The 17,942-nt window shown below is 37.9% G+C and overlaps 1 protein-coding gene across 7 annotated transcripts in view; it reads right to left on the bottom strand.

Moving 5' to 3' along the window:
* Positions 1-17,503, bottom strand: part of HEATR5A (HEAT repeat containing 5A) — a 92,572-nt gene extending 75,069 nt beyond the window's left edge. For 6 of the 7 annotated variants that reach the window (XR_009051235.1, XM_057720913.1, XM_057720917.1 and 3 more), the window contains exons 1-4: positions 17,375-17,503; positions 3,673-3,873; positions 2,168-2,379; positions 479-587 (exon numbers count right to left, since the gene is read on the bottom strand). Coding sequence is in view for 6 of the 7 variants with exons in the window: in XM_057720913.1 (XP_057576896.1) it covers positions 479-587; positions 2,168-2,379; positions 3,673-3,798 (447 nt within the window). In the remaining variant the exon portion in view is untranslated. Of the gene's footprint in view, positions 1-478; positions 588-2,167; positions 2,380-3,672; positions 3,874-17,147; positions 17,241-17,374 lie in introns of those variants that run through there. The other variant, XM_057720915.1, reaches the window with a different exon arrangement.
* Between the last annotated feature and the right edge of the window lie 439 nt (positions 17,504-17,942).

Below are 17,942 nucleotides of genomic sequence, written 5' to 3'. Positions count from 1 at the left end.
GCTCAGGCTGAGAATAATATTCCCCTGGCGATGAAAAGGTCATCCCAATCCTAGTCACGCTTATGTCCTCCACACTCTTTCCTACCCTGATTTTATTCCTTACTCCCTTCTGATGCTGGTACAATACAAATCCACCCATCAGGTATATGGTAGTTACCAACTGTGTATCTGGTTCCTTGGTGATAAGCACTTGCTCTGGCTCACTAGTAAAAGTAGCATCAGATGGAAAAGGTGATGCAAGAAGAGAAAGCAGGGATGGGTCTGCTAGAGAAAAACCTTAGTTTCTGGCCATTTGAATTTATACGAATACACAAAATTTTACTGCACTATTGCTTTTCTAATAAAGATTCAATATACAAAGTACATACGTGCACTACCTAGAAATGTCACTTATGGATATATTTACATGCATACTATGTATGCCTGTCCTAGGTAAAGCTCTTTTATTGGCTTGAGAAACCATAAAATTTATATTTACCTCTGCACTCTTCATAGCTTTAAGAATATTCCCCACTGTATCAGTAAAGGTGTTACCCAGTATTCTACCCAACTTCTTATACAAGGAACCCAAACACACCACAGCAGCGCTGAAATGACATTTAAATTAGAAATTAGTCATGAATGAAAACACAGGAATAAAAGGATCTTATTTATTTAGCACATGTAAAGATGACTACTTAACTTTACTTTTAAAGGATAAAATTTCCCAGAATCTACTCCATTGTTAAGTCCTAAAGAATCTGATACTCACTTAGGTGAGTATCAAATAATTACATTTTCAATACAAGAATTTTAAAAAGACATCTTTAACTTATCTAAATCTCAGTCCAAAGATTCCATTCCCTCAAATTTTTTACAAAACAGTTTTTAGTAGAACTGAGCTTCATATATCAGATGATCAAAGATGGTCTTAAAGATAAAAGAAAAAGAACAATGTTCTCATCAAGTCTGAAAACTGTATGGGAAAACACATTCTATTATAAGCTAAAAACTAAATAAAAATTTCTATAAAATTAGTACTGTGGAACCATACATGGCAAATAGCCTTCTCTAAAAAACAGGTGATAAAATGAACTGAGTCCTATGGAGAAAGAAACTAAGTTGTTCTTTTAAGATCTTAGAAGAGTATTTTTCTATATATTTAGTATTAATTTTCACTACCAAGAACTAATAAACTAAATAATATAAAAGGACATCCAAAATGTGAAGAATTTAAAATACCTGTTCCTTAAAAACTCAACTGCTAAAATGTTTTTTTAATAAATTTTACTTATTTATTATTTATTTATTTATTTGGCTGAACCAGGTCTTAGTTGCGGCTTGCAGGATCTTTAATTGTGGCATGTGGGAACCTTTTAGTAGCGGCATGCAGGATCTAGTTCCCTGACCAGGGATCGGACCGGACTCCTGGGAGCATGGAATCTTAACCACTGGACCACCAGGGAAGTCCCTCAACTGCTAAAATTTTAATCAAACAGTTTTGATCCCTAAATCTAAGCTTCAAATGTCTAAAATACTTTTTAATAAAAAGAACTGTTTCTCAATCAATGGAAAAATGTTAGATCTTTTGAAATTTAGATTTTTAAAAAAATGAGTAAAACAATTTGTATTCAGTTTCATAATAATTATCATAATAATCATTTCATAATAATTATTTGGGTTCTTTTTTTAAAAAAAACTTATTTTACTAAAGTATAGTTAATTAACAGTGTTATGTTAATTTCTACTGTACAGCAAAGTTTGGATCCTTTGTAATAAAAAAAAAATGATACAACAGGACTTCCCTGGTAGCACAGTGGTTAATAATCCACCTGCCAATACAGGGGACATGGGGTTTGATCCCTGGTCCCACATGCCGCCGAGCAACTAAGCCCATGCACCATAACTACTGAGCCTGTATTCTATAGCCCGCGTGCCACAACTACTGAGCCCACATGCTGCAACTACTGCAGCCCGTGAGCCTAGAGCCTGTGCTTTGCAACAAGAGAAGTCACTGCAATGAGAAGCCTGCCCACCACAACAAAGAGAAGCCCTTGCTCACCGTAACTAGAGAAAAGTCTGCATGTAGCAACGAAGACCCAATGCAGCCAAAAAATAATTAATTAAAAAAAAAAGACAACAAAGAAGAACTCTTTTGTTTTGTGTTAAGTTTTAATATTTAACTTACAGTTTAGTGGGAAGATAACTTGGAGAATCATCTTTGCTTCGAATAAGATCATTACATTTATCGATTGTCTCATAAACAGAGAATGTGTCTCCAATACTATAAAGAATGGCTAGATTCTTAGCAAGGAGTCTGCGAGTAGGAGGCCCTGGGGAGCTGTTCAACAAACACAGGAGCTGTTCCACAAGAGTCTTCTGCTTCTCCCTTACATCACTCTAGAAAGGAAGGTAACAAAGATATTTCAAGTCAACATAACTACGTGTAATCCTCTAATATGATTTTTCTTTCATATAATTAAGAACTAACTAAAAGCCTCTAGAAAATGCAAGGTTATTTTGATTAAATATTAGAAATAAGTTGGTGGCGTGTTCTCATGAACAGGTAGTTTGTTGCCCTGATGATACTTCCAAAAAATAAATACTGGACCACAATATATTGGAGTCTTTGTGAACAAAGACAAGGGCTCTATTTTTTTCTCTGTCTTTCTTCTTAGGTTTGAAAGGTAGAGAAAATTTATATCTTAACTAGAACTTCTTAGTTCTTAAACCTCTGCCCAATACATATCTGAACCAATAAGGAGCAATCTACAACCTACCACCAGAGTTGATCTTGTAATGGTTAACAGTTTTACTCAGATCTTTTTCTAAGTTCAGTGCAATTTTCTTTTTGCAAGCTTATGCATCTAAATGCCAATGATGTGACTCTATTTTACTTGTCTACTCTCTGAAAAAGGAGTACAGAATATCATCACAGTGGTATGGTATTCAGGTGCTCGCTCCCCTGAGGCCTAAACTTCCACAATAAAGTATATGTTTGTATATGTTAATTTAGGGTACGGATTTTTGTTGTTTGTTAAATTCTAAATGTCTCCACGAGTAGCGTCTTTGCACCATTTTTGCATTACGTAGGGTATTGTTATTCTGTAGAAAATTCTTATTTTTAGGAGATGTATGCAAAAGTAGTTAGAAGTAAAGTAGCAACTTACATGGCTCTGTAAATCAGTCAATTAAACATGGCAAAACGTTAACAACTGCTGAATATCAGTAAATGGTGTGAGTGATTAGTTTTCTATTTTTGGTAACCATTTCATGAACTTTTAAGAGGGAATATGTTTACTTAAAGACTCCTTAATTCATATTCCCCTTAAAGAGTTCACACCTTTTTTTAAGTGAAACTCCCATAACACTATTTAGCGCTATACTGAATCAGGACATTATAAATGTGGAGGGACACAAGGTACAGAAGATGATGATAATGAAATCTATCACAAAGTGCTCTGCAGTTAGTTTTTAATATATTTGAAAGTAGTATTACAAATATTGGCTAATTTCTTCCTGCTCTTTTGAACAGAAGAAACCTCCTATTTCATTATATAGTCTTATTAAGGTCTAACCTTCAAAAGCTAATTTAGGTTATACTGGGCAGAATTAGAAAAGCAAACGAAACGAAGTAAACATTATCTGGAACTTAAAAAAACCTCAAAAAACCGTTTTTGCAATTTTACTCACCCTGCTGGTTGCTAGCAAGAGCTTCTCCAAATATCGCAACCAATCAAAAATAAACTCTGCCTTCTGAACTTCACCCAGTTGATTGTATGTTTCTTCATTCAGCAATAAGCTATGAGCTAATTCCATTCCTTGCAGAAAATTCTCCTAGCTGGTCACGATTCTTCTCATTAAACTTAAGTCAATATACCTAAAGGAAAAAACCTATAATAGAGGAAAATAATATTTTAAAAGGAGAGTGAAAAGGAACACAATCGCAATACTGGAACTCTTTCACAGAAAAGCACAAAGCATAAATAAATGGAGACAGGGCTTCCCTGGTGGCACAGAAGTTAAGAATCTGCCTGCCAATGCAGGGGACATGGGTTCGAGCTCTGGTCTGGGAAGATCCCACATGCCACAGAGCAACTAAGCCCGTGTGCCACAACTACTGAGCCTGCACTCTAGAGCCCTTGAGCCACAACTACTGAGCCCCCATCCACAACTACTGAAGCCCGTGCTCCGCAACAAGAGAAGCAACCGCAATGAGAAAGCCCTTGCACCACAACGAAGAGTAGACCCCGCTTGTGGCAGCTAGAGAGAGCCTGCACTTAGAAACGAAGACTTAATGTAGCCATAAATAAATAAATACGTAAATGAATGAATGAATGAATGGACACATCTTTCGTAACAGCTCTAGGGTGAAACTGAGAAAACCCCAATAGTAAACTCTAGTTAACACTGACACAAAATCCCTTTTTTAGAGAGTAGACAGGCAAAATAAAGTAGGATTATTGACATTCACATGCAAGAACTTGTTAAACAGAAGAGACATTCCATTAAAATTTTGAAAATTTTAAGGTTAGACTACTCAAGTGTTAAGATTTTCAGTTTTCTCTGTACCATAAGCACCTTTTTACTAAAATGGGTCATGGGTACATATTAACAAATGACCAAATCTTACTATTACTATTTACTATTTTATAGTGAAGCTTGATGTCTCCCTTGGCCTTTGCTTCCATAAATAACCTGTCATTTACAAGGAGATCCAAGCCAGGAGCAGAGGGACTTATTCCTATTAGCATCTGTTTCCCCCATCTAACAAAGACACTGCCTGAGGCCAAGAGTTTTAGGAAAGGGTCCCATCTCAACCAGTATAGACAGACAGTCTCCTTATCTCTGTGAGACTTGTTGTGAAAGCAAACCCATGTTTTTGAAGGCACTTGGATGGATGTTGTCCAGGGATCATAGCAATAGAGATCATATCTGCTCTGACCCAGATCCAATGTAGCCTTCACCTCTGTTGTAGCAAATAATCAACATAAGACAAAGGAAGTTATGTTTTTAGATTCATGAGCATCTCCTGGGTACACTCTAGTACCTTTCTAGAATACATACATCATATAAGCATGTGTGTACAATACAAACACAAACTGTCATACACAAATTTATAAGATGGCATTTGTGGTTACCGAATTTTTTATTTCTAGGTGCATGCTCAAGTATATGGCAGTAAAACAGCATGATGTCTGCAACTCATTTTCAAATGAAAAGAGCTACAGAATATCAATTAGTTATATATATAGAATATCAATTAGCTATAGAATATAGCAAAATGTTAACAGCTGAATGTTGGTAATGGGTATGTGAGTGATCATTACTATTCCTCAATTTTTCTGTTTTTTTTTAAAGATCACAATAAAAGGTTGGAAAATTTATTTAAGAAGAGAAATTAAAAATAATCATTACTACTACTTACAGGAGTAACAGCTATCATCAAGAACATTAAACAACAGAGAAGGTAACATATACATATGAGTACTCCTATTCAATGATGTATCAAAAATAAATTTGATACATTATAAATAAAACTCCAAGCTAAACAGAAACAGGTAATTAGAACTGTATAGAAATACAGACAGAACATTACAGGTTCTAAACCATATAAAATACATAGCTCACATTCCCCTAAATAAATCTTAATCTTTTGTAGAGAAGCCAGCGAGATGGATCAGAAAATCAGATAGGAGACATAGGGAAGGCTTTTCTTTCTTTTATTTTTTTCTCCCAGAAGGTATAAAATTACCTAGAGTATCACATCATCATCATTGTTACATAATTGAAAAGAGCCTCTTTAAAAGACAGGAGTTGCAAACTGGTACACTGTTGACTAAATTTGGCCTGCAATGTAGGTACTGGGGAAAAAAATTAATTACTAACATTTAAACACAAGATTTTACACAAAAATCAGGGTCCACATCCCATACAGCAGTGAATGACTGAATTTAAGGGAAGCAGGGACTCTCCAGCAGGCACAGTCACCACCTGGACTGCCTTATTCATTTGCATTATTTTACAACTTCTGTGGGTATTCAAGTTTTCAAGCCCTACTCTTTACCTTACTTTCGCCCTCTGGCTTGGGCTGATATTCTAGATTCTCACTATGACGAGGCCCCACAGGCCAAAAGACAGCTTTGATCGACCACTGTCTTCTCAAGCCTATGTGCTGCTTTTAGCATCAGAGTTGTCCTTTCCTAATTAGTCCTGCACGCCCGACTGGTACCACCCATGACCTGGCACTGACTGCCCTCAAAAGAAAAAAGAAGTACGTATTAGATTACCTTCATAAATGTCAATTCTGAGTGACAAGAACAACAAACTTCACTTTTATAGAGATAACACGAATTTTAACTTCTTGTTTAAAAAACCCTCCTTTCCTTTCTTAAATTATCAAAGTGAACTGACCAAAATATATGCAATTAAGGATAAAGTTAATAAACGCTACAGCCAGAAGAAAACTACTACGTATACCGAAGGTGAAAAGCAAGTTTGCACTTAATATCTACGAAACTGGGTGAGGAAAAAAAATAACCTGAGTATCACAGAGAAAATTTCTTGTGACCACCAGGGCAAGTCAAAATCCTATCTTAAGAATCAAATTACCCTTTTTAGAGGTCATTAGGACTGCTGAAGAGGCATTTTTTCCCTTAGGCAGCAGCAATATTGTGGTGTAAAATGATCTATCAAGAAGCAAAATAGCTAACACAATGCAATAATAAATAATTCAGTAAAAGCTTGAGATCATAAGCAGAGCATGAAGTTATCTACAATGCCCTCAATACATTCCTCATACAAATTACTTCTAAAAGAAGTAGACAATTCACACTGGTAATCCCACATCTAGACCCCCCAATCTACAATGCACCTGTGATCTCCACATACATACTATCAATGAGATAAGCAAACGCATTCTGCAAATAAGAGATGCTCCTGCCCTGACCTACAGTTTCAGTCCAGGATGGTGAATACAAATGTAGTCAATCTATTGTAAGTTTTAATGTAACTACAACCCTACGGCTATACATATACCTGGAGAATGCTTATTTTTCTAATTTTTCTCTCATTTTCCATTTTTATGGTTGTTAAGATTACAAAGTGATTAGTTTACTAAACGTGAACATATATAACAATATATTTTTCAAGGTATGCTACTTCAAAAAAAGATTCCATCAAACCACTGTACCAACTGTAAAGCCAGCCATTATTTGTGACAGACACTATTTATTGATCACTTACTATAGTCCAGGCACTACTCTAAGCGCTTTACATTTTTTGAATAATTCGCAGAACTGTCCTTCGGTAGCTATTTTTATTAGCACTATTTTAAGATGAGGAAACTGAGGCACAGAGAAGTTGAACAGGGTCACAACTTTCCTAAGGTCACACAACACCTGGTCATACGCTTAAGCAATCTGACTAGATATACGTGCTTTAAACACTAGATATTATGCTGCCACGCTTTTATCCAATCAAGCCTGTCAAACACCTTGAAACCAGGCATTTTATTTGATGCATTCATTTTTATTGAAATATAGCTGATATGCAATATTAGGTTAGTTTCAAGTGTACTACATAATGATTTGACATTTGCCAACATTATGAAATGATCACCACATCTACACAGGGTTTATAGAACTATTTTGGGAACATATGCTAAAGTTTACGCAGGGGAAAAAATGTCTCCCTACTCTTTTTGGTTACTTGAGTTTCTTAAAATGATTCATTATATCATTTTGAAGAGAAAAAAGAGAAAAAAAATCACAAATAAAGAGAATGTCAAACACAAGATAAGATACCTTTGTCGAATTGATTAGTTAGTTTTTTTCTTTCCAGAGCATTAGGAGACCAATTTACAAAATGAATAAGCAACTCAGCAGTAAATGGAGCTAATTCCAGAATATATCAAGCAGCTAAAGTTTTGGAATCTGCCTCATACTTAAATTTAAATTACTTTTCTTTGACACTCACATTTCTAAAAGACATCACAACAGCTTCAACTCAGCCTCCAGTCTTTCGCTTCTCAATTTTGTTCAAAAAGCATACAGTAAAACAAACAAAAAACCTCTCAAGAATCTCCCATACTTCAGGGTACATACATAAATCTTAAAATCTATACCTTTCAAAAAACAAAACAAAATCCCCAAACAGTAATTAGCTTGTTGGGGAGAAAGGAAACTTTCCTCTACCCTTCTAGGTTTTTCTGGTTGGTCTAAGAATTAAATTGACATGAGACAGATTAAGAGAAGAAAAAACTTAATTCTGGACCTACAGGAACCCCACACACAAGAGGGTCAAAGAACCCAGATACATGAAATGTTGAAAGACAGAAAGGTAAAATGAGATATTATGCCATTCTAAACTAAGGAATGGGATAGTGGCCTGGGGCTTCCAAGGGCAGAAAGAGTCATTCACAGGATGATTAAGAAGAGTAGATGTTTGCTAATTAGATGTTTGCTCTGACATCTGATAGGGCTACTTAGATAAAATTTACCTCCAGTAATAACTCTTTTCTGGGAAATATCCCCAATTTAAATACTTCTAAGTAGTTAAGGGAGGGGCAATATTTTCTCTTGAACCCACAGGGTCTTGACTGCCTTTAGTTCAAAAGAATCCTCATCACGCAAAAGTGACACATTTTGGCAGCTCATTCTGAATCCCAAGATTTAATCTAGAAAGAAGATGGATCATTCTTTTCTGACCTATTATTCCCTATGACCTGTGATTCAGGCTTTGCAAAATTATAGGTTACAAAAGAGGAACTCGAGTTACACAGAGCATTAGGCCATAATCAAAATGTTGCCTAAGGAAGGCTGCTCTTGAGGTCTTTCTGTTACTGTACTTTAAATATCCCTAGGCATAGTCTTAAACTTGGTTTGCTGACATGCTATATACACTTCATTGGTTGTAGGATAAAATGAATATTGAAGCAAATCATTTATAATTCTAGAGATAACAGTTTCATCTTGATGATTTTTAAATCCTCTCTGTATTCCATTTTTCAATCTGAAATACCTTGCTTCTTCCTACAATAAACTTACTATTTCAAAATGCACATCAAAAAAAAAATCCTTCATTTAGGAGGCCTTTCATGATTATTTCCCCTATTATACTGTCTTCTCTTGGTATAACACTTTTTCCATTATTATAGTTATGCTTCATAAATTGGCTTCTCTGGACATCATTTAAATTGTGAGATGCTCCTGGTATTTTTCCAAATCATGATTCAAGAATGTTAACTATGATTTTTAGAGCAGTAGCATTATAGGTAATATTATTTTCTCTAGTTTCCAAATTTTTAATGATTTAAAAACTTTTAAAATGAAACCCTTAAAAACCAATACAGAAGCTAAACTTCCATCAGATTCCTAACTTTTATAATCCATAATACCATTTGTTAGCATCATCTTGGTAACACCACAAGCGGGAAGGAAATGTGTATCGCCTGCTGTAGTTCATGGCAATGCCTTTCACTTTCCAAATAAGATTCCCAAATCACAAACTGACAACAGTAGCTGTAATTCACTGAGCCAGGAACCTTTTAGGTGCTTAATTTATATTACCTCTAATCATCACAAAGAAGAATGCAAGGAAGGTATTACTGGTCCCCATTTTATGGAAGAAAAAACTTAGATGCCAGTAAACAGTAGAGCTGAGAATGAACCCAGGTCTCTTTGGCAACAAAGTTCATTCTCCTTCCTCAATGCTAGGAAGGGAGAAAAAGGAAAAACAGCATTTTTGACATTAAGATGCAAGGGACAAATGTGTGGAACAAACAGGGCATGGCGGTGGCGGGGGGGGGGGGGGCATTACTTTATATTTGGGCTCGTTCTCTACCTATTTCGCCCTGCACCTTTCAGTAAATCACAAAATAGGTTTCACCTCCCAAGTCCTCCAAGGATAAGGGTCAAACAACTAAAAAGGCAGCGCTGGGAAAACGGCAAAAAGAACAACAGAGATGAGGCAGGTAAACTGTTAAAATTAAGAGCTAAGCATGTCAAGATAGCAGACCTGTAACAATGTAGACTAGTGGTTCTCAACTATGGCTGCTTTTAAAAAATACCCAAGTTGAGCCTAAACCAACTTAATCAGAATTTTCTGGAGGCTGGGGTGCTGTGATAAATGGATTTTTCATTTAATCCTCACACCACCATTATAAAATGGTGACCAGGGGCAGGCTTCAGGTCCACGCACCCTACCGAAGCCTACACTCTGTTTCCTTCTGACTTTGAGTTCACATTGTTGCCCTTGGAAAAGACTGTTTTTCTTTAACCAAAAATAACCAAAACACTTAAAAACAAAAAACAAAAACTAGCACTATTAATTTATAAGAATACTGAGACTAGATAACATAGATGATTTTAATAGCTGATTTGTGTCCCCTACTCTCCTATAATTCATCTATTAAATTGGGTAAGAAAGATTTAACTTATTATTTTTAGATAAGCCCATAGCAACTGAAATCGCTTTAGAAAATAGCAGGAAAATGACATTGAAATTCAAATCTATGGTATTAGTATTTGAAATGAACTTAGTCTAATTCTCTGTAATAATCCTAAAAATAAATTAGTTATCCATTAGTTAATGCTTTAAAATGTAAAGTGTACAATACTGATTTAAGCTCAGTAAGAATTTGATTTAGCTGGGTGATTTAAAATTACATGTATGTTACATCTAAATATTACAAATATAAAAAGTTCATAGCCAATACTGAGATTTTAGAAAAGCTGATAGATTTGTAGTGACAGTACAAACAGGTTTGACTCTTTTGCAAAATATAAAGAAGTCATAAAAATATCAAAACCATTTGACAAAAGCATCAGCTTTTGAAAATTCGTGCCAGAGAAGAAGGAAAATATTAGAAGCATAGTGTTGATTACAGCACTATGAAAGGTGAAAACTGTATATTTGCAAGTCCAACATCAGAGAAATAGTTAAGTTTGACATCTTCAAAGACTATTAGGCTCTTATAAAAATTATAATTATGGAAACTGTAAGTGCATAAATTTTAAATGTTGAGAGTGTCCCACAGGTAAAGCAGTGTTTCCTGAAGAGTGTTCTGTAGAACAGTAATGCCAAAGAATGAGGAAATGAGGATAAGTGTTGTGTGTGAGGGAGAGGAATCCAAATCTTTTTGGGAAATGCCAAGTTGGCAGTTTTCCTTCCTACAGAGGGTCTCCACACATGTAATATGGTAATGTGCACTACATATTGCCAGGAGGGTGTGTGTGTGTGTGTGTGTGTGTGTGTATACACACATACTATCCATCTATCGATCTATCTATCTATGGCACTTGATGTATCTCAACATCTTTTAAGTACAGACCTTTGCCCCATCTTTACCCTTTTCTCTTTTTTCCCTGCTGGGAATCCTGTGAACTCAGTGTTCTACAGAACACAGTCTTTAAACACTAATCATTTACTACAAGTCAAAAAATTTAAAATTCCCTTTCGTTTATACTATAATAGGATTTTTATAAGAAGTAGAAGAATATGTAATAAGTCAATGTCACACTTCCACTTAAAGTTGCCATTTCTGATTAACATTTAGGGTCAAATTATCTAACATTCAGAATTCTAAACATCAACAGAATCTTTTCTTTACTACTCCTGGAATATGAGTAAAGAAAAAAAGAATAGTCTTAATTAACCTGGTATATTTAAGACTTATCAGTTCACATAAAAGTCTGTGTTATTCATACTTTTAACTAAGTTTCACAGCATTCTTTCCAAGCTAAAAATGGCTTGTTGTACCATACATTTTATTTATTTATTTATTTATATACATCTTTATTGGAGTATAACTGCTTTACAATGTTGTGTTAGTTTCTGCTGTAGAACAAAGTGAATTAGCTGTGTGTATACATATATCCCCATATCCCCTCCCTCCTGAGTCTCCCTCCCACCCTCCCTATCCCACCCCTCTGTCACAAAGCAGCGAGCTGATCTCCATGAGCTATGCAACAGCTTCCCACTAGCTATCTATTTTACATTTGCACCATAAATTTTAAATTTTGATTTTTGGAATTCTGAATTCAATTCCCATACATTCAACTTAATCCATGTTTCTTAAGTCATATGAAAAAAGTCTAACTTGCAACATGCCCCAGGCACAACACTAATACCTTTTTTTTTTATTATACAATGAAAATACAGTGTATCAAGATTCAAAGAATGTTTCCTCCAAACTTGGTAGAAATGGCAAGAAAGCTGCTTCTCACCACTGCATAACACAAGTCAATAGGAAAGGCAGATACACTCAACTCCAAGAACTAATGGGAAGCACATCCTATAAGATAGAGAAGGTAGGATGGAATAGGAAAGAAATAGGAGTTATATAGAAATTTATAAGTTGGGGTAAGAAAGGGCCAGAAGTAGGGATGCAATTTCCTTTGTCTTCCTCTCTTATTTTTCCAAAGTGCTGCAGATGACCATTAGGGTTGAGAAGAATGGCAGAAGCTGGATTCAGGGAAGGAGATTGCCAATAGGGGCCCAATTTGAAGTCTAGCTCCAGCAATTCTTCCAGATTACAAAAGGGAAAACCTTGAAGGGTTAAAAGGAAGTATGGCGGGAGGGAGCAGGGAACTGAGCAGCAGGAACCAACTCTAAAAAGGCAATGACAGAAAAAGAAACTAACGTCTCTCAAGGATTTACTTACTAGAAACTTTTAAAGCACTATCTCATTTAATCTTCATAACATTGAAACACAGATATTATCATCCTCCCTTCTACAGATGAGGATGAGGTAAGCAATCTGTCCAAGATCAAGATACTGTTTAGCAAAAGAAAGATCAACACCTACATCTGTCTAGTTTCAATGTCCATGTTCCTTCAACGACTTCACACATGCTCTTCATACAGTCCCTGATCACTGCTCTTACTGACAGTTACCGCCACGCCCACTGAAGCTCTAATCTTTACAACTTTGTTCTTCCTTATTGCTTCACTCCCTCCTTAGGGCCCCAATACTCTGCAGCTTTTTGATAAAGTGTGAGGTCTACCAGAGACATAAACTTCCAGAGGGCTCTTTCCATCTAGACAGGAAATCAGTAAGTACTAACAGTGTTAGGTTAGTCTTTGGCTATTCTTGACAATTTTTATTACTCTTCATTCCACAAACCAACTCTTCCACCTCCCCCTGGGAAGAAAGATTTCACTCTGGACATTTTGGAGTGCCAGAAGGCAAATTTTAAAAGAGAAATTCTACTCGGATGTCTCCCACCACACTCAATTTGAAAGTCACTGTCTAAGCCATCTCACTACTTGGTAACTAATTGAGAATCCAGTAACAAGAAGCACAATAAAAAACAAAAAAAGTCTTTCAAAAAAAAAAAAAAAGAGCTATAGCAATTAATTGTTTCAAAGACCATGAACTTTATTGAGGTAAGTTTCTGGTCTCTCAAGGCCTGTTCATTCTTTTTTTTTTTTTTGGCCTGTTCATTCTTAGCTTAGTTTACACATGACAAATAACCCAGTTATCTGGATTCCAGTTAGGGTGGATTAGAGCATCATGTTAAAAGTAAAGGAGCAGAATCACTGAGAGCAGGGAGAAGTCAGAGCAGGCAGGTAACAGTGATGGAAGTGACCAAAATACTATTTAATACAGATATTTTTAAAAGCAGGCAATATGGGGATACTTAGTTCAAGACCAAAGTGCACAAGATGCCATTATTCCCCCAGCTCAGCAGAGGCTAGGAGTCTTTGCTCAATTTTCCAAAATATCACTGTATTTGCTGCTCATGCAATCTGCCACCTAGGACTTCCTAGTTTAGCCATTAGAGCCCACCTGCTACAGAATCCCCTCCTTTTCCCCTTCTAACTGTTCACGACTCTTACACCCTGGTTAGCATTCACAGACTCACCCTTAATTCACACTATGGTCTGACATCTTGGCTTTTCCTCATGGTTCCCACTTTTAATTTACAACATATCTGAGGAAATGCCTAGTCTAGAATTTAGCTACGGTTCTGGCCTTCTTGGAGCCCTACCCTTTAAGAGTTTTTTGGGTTTTTTTTATTGTTTTGTTTTGTTTTGTTTTGTTTTGAGCAGACACTGCTTCTCACTCCCTGCCAGATTCCCAACTAGGCTCTTAACTTTGCAAGTGGAGCTCCCTGGAACAACTCCATTACTCCTCTGCTTTCTGGCTGCCATCATCATAGCCCTCCTATTACCTCTAACCCCTGTGGTCTGGGGCAGTACTCCATAACCAAACTCATTGATATTTCTGCAGCAAAAGATAAACATATTCACATAAAAGTGGGATAAATGATGACTATAAATAGCTTCATATCAGGTCATGTTTTGCTGCCAAATGAGTTAAGAAAAAAAGGCTTTTGGACTCTGTAATTAAGTTTAAGGGATTTTGTACCTGTATATGCTTTTCTTTCCTTGTTTGATTTTCAGATATCCTCCCAAAATATCTTTAGAAATTTTTGTGCATTTCAATGGGTAATTTCAATTTTCTGATAATTTTACTACATAAAAAAGGTATAGAATAAGTGAGGTATTATTTTGACTATATATACAAAAACATGCATATATTCAACATACAGAAATCTACAAGTGCAACAGAAAAGGATATAGATAGATGCTGTTGCATATCCACAGAGAAGCATAACCTAGGAAATAAGTACAAAGAAGTACATACATCAAATATTTAGTGAAGTCAGAACCATACCATGGTTTCAAGATTAGCAAAAGTATATACTCTGCTTTAAATATCACCTCATATAAGTTTTCCTTCTTTCCTGTCACATAATTAGCTCTAATTTCTTAGGCAGGTAACACTAACATAATGCTTTCATATGGCTACATTATGCTTCTTTCTATAAATAATTTTGTTACTACTAAAAAAAAAAAGTAGCCCAAACATGATTTAGGATACATGCTCCAGTTTCAATCTGTTGGGTATCTGTTTAGAGGCTTCCAATTTCCCATTTGGGTCCTACTGCATGTAGATATACGTTTGACTTCATGCTCACAGTTACACTGCCAATAATTTTCTGTCTGATATTTTCATCAATGTCACTAGATTCGTGGTTTAAAAAAAAGTGTGAGTAAAAATGACTTACTGTTTCTTGTGAAAAACACAAATGATACATTAAAAAGAGTTTACTAAATGAAAAAAAATTTCCACATCAGATCTAAATTAAAACTGAAATTATGAAGTTGTTAGAAAACACATAAAAATCCTTCCCTTTCTCTAGCCTTCCAAAAGGCTAGAGTTGCTGAAATTAAAAATTATTAGGTAAATATAGCAGAAAAGCCACGACCTTTTTCCATCATTACACATCTAAGATCTGGAAGCATTTGTGGCATCCAGTAGTTCACCTGACATAATGAAAAAGTAAGATTAAGAATTAAAACTGAATTTAACCTACTTCCTCCCACAAAAGATATAGTGATTAAGAGTTTATAGAGTTCTAATCCAGGGTCAGCAATTTTTTCCTATAAAGGACCAGAGAGTAAATACTTTAGATTGTGTGGACCACACAGTCTCTATCACAACTACTCAGAAACAATATATAAACAGCTATAAATAGATAAATGAGTGTGGTTTTGTTCCAGTATACAACTTTATAAAAACTGGCAGCAGGCTGGATTGGATCCACAGCCTGTCAATTGCTGACCCCTAGTGTAATCCAAAGAATTTAACACCACAACTAGAGGAAGGATTCAATTAAATGATACAAACAAGCCTCTACTAATTCCTTAGGCCTCAGTTAATTCATTTCTTAAATGAGGTTTAATAACTGTTTGTGCAGTCTCCTTAAAATGCAGAAATGCTTTTTATGTGAGAGGACTAAGGTCCCAGGAAGGGGCTTTTCAAACCCATCAACTATACTATGGATAATTAAAGACTCAATAAAGCCTTTTTTAAAAAATGCCAATGTCATTAAACTGATTAATCAGGATTTAGAATAAAAGAATTTTAGAATATGAAGGAACATAAACAACTCCAGAGTTTAATCTTTTGTTTTATTCAAAAGATAATTAAGAAAAGTTCATAAAGGTTATAAACTGTCTCAACCCCCTTTTTGAAATACAGCTGAAGCGAAGAAAGGAAGATAGGTGCATTGCTTAAAGACAAAAAAAGTTCTTAAATTTTTTCCTTATAGAATGTATTATTTGTGCAACTTTTTAAAATTTTAAGGTACTTTGGATTATGTATTTTCTGTTCCTAAGGTCAGATACAACGCTAAAAAGAAAAGCGAGCTAAGATCCATAAACAGTAGTGGAAGAGCTTAAGCTAAAATTCAGGTTTCCAGTCAGTTCAGGAGTCTTCCAATACTATAGCTCTCTATATAAAATAAGTGTACTTCTTCCAGCTGTCACTATTGTTGTTATAAACCCTGCCTGCTTACCCATTTCATTAAAGGGAAAAAAATCTATGGTATTAAAATGTAAGACAAATCTCAGCTTCAATGCTGATCTGAAATTACTTTCTCGAAGACATACTTTCTAAAATGTTTGGAAAACGAAACAGGATAATTCTCCTTTCCCCATCCACCTAATGCCCAGCTCCAAGCACACTTCTGCTGTCCCTACACTTTAATCTCGCCAGACTATCTCCTCTGACAAAGTTCTGAACCTTACTTACGGGCCCCCTTTCCCCCTCCTTTTAATGTCTTCCTTAAGGGCGCTGAGCCTACACATAAAGGGTGCTGAATGTTTGCTGAATAAACGACTGCACGTAAAAACCACGTATAATTGTGACCTTTAATAAAAGACCGCAAACCATCTGACACCTATTACCTGACTTGACAGTTATGAAAATCATCTTAACTCGCACATCACCGTGCCTAGTAAACACCATAAAGCGCTCCATCAAGTTTCCAAACAATTCATCATCCCTCGGAAGGACGTTGTGGGGGCCGAGAGGAGGGTAAGAGACGTCTCCCGGTACGAAGCAACCGCCACCGCGGCGACGGCTTCCCTTCCCGGCAAGAAAGCACTGCCCGGCAGCCACTCCAGGGCTGCGCGCGGGCGTGCAGAGAGCCTCTCGCGAAGCCCGCGTGGGGCCCCCCTCCCGGCCAGCCCCCGAGGCGGCGGGCGCCGCCAGGGCGGGTTCGGGGAGCGGCGCGCCGGCGAGGCGGGCTGCGACCTGCCAGCCCTCCCCGCACGCCCGGGGGCTCCCGCTGCCGGCCGCAGTCCGCGCCTACCTGTTGTGCGCGGGTGAGACCAGACGTTCCCGGAGCCCAGCAGGAAGGACGGGGGGCACTGGCCATGCGGCCGTCCCCGCGGCCCACTCCAGCCCCTCCTCGGCGGGCTCCGGCCCCTTCGGCCAGGACACCTAAGCCCTCGACCTGTTCCTGCTCCCGGGGTCCCAGCTTCCTCCACCGCTTCGCTTGCCGCGACTACCCGGGGACGCCCAAGCCGCTCAACTCACGGTGCAGGCCCCGGCGCGTGGTTCCTCCCAGCCGGCAGGCGGCCCGGACGCCGCCCCCTCGCGCCGGGAGCTGCCTCCACTTCGGGAATTCCCGACTGCTCGCCCCCGGGGTCTCCCACGGCTCAGCGCCCGTCCCAGCTCGCCGCGTTCTCAGCTCCCCCGCGCAGCAGGGCAGCGCTGGGACTCGCCGACGGCGGCGACTGCGAGGCTGCGGGGCGGGAGGGGCGCGAGCCGGGCGGGGCCGGAAAGCTCGGAGCCTGGAGTGCGGCGGGAGCCAGCGAGTGGGAACGCGCCCCGCACGGCGCCGAGGCCCTGCTAGCCGGCCGCCGAGCTGTCGAGCGCCCACTCTGGCAGGCGTGACTGCCCCACCGCCGAAAGAGCGATGCCGGAGACTGCGGCCCAAGCTGAGGCCCGGGCAGCTTCTCCGCAGTCTGGAGAGCTTGGCCACGCCCATTTTTGTTTGCTGTTAACGCTACCCAGAATCCTTGGGGCATCTAACGTCTAAGGCACGACTGGAGCCTGGAGAAATTCCGGCAGGGAGTGCCGCGGGTGTAGGTGGCGGAATGTT

This window comes from Hippopotamus amphibius, chromosome 2, assembly GCF_030028045.1.
Source record: "Hippopotamus amphibius kiboko isolate mHipAmp2 chromosome 2, mHipAmp2.hap2, whole genome shotgun sequence".
Taxonomy (NCBI): domain Eukaryota; kingdom Metazoa; phylum Chordata; class Mammalia; order Artiodactyla; family Hippopotamidae; genus Hippopotamus; species Hippopotamus amphibius.
The sequence above is the reverse complement of the archived record's forward strand: the minus strand, read 5'-3'. Positions and strand labels throughout refer to the sequence as shown.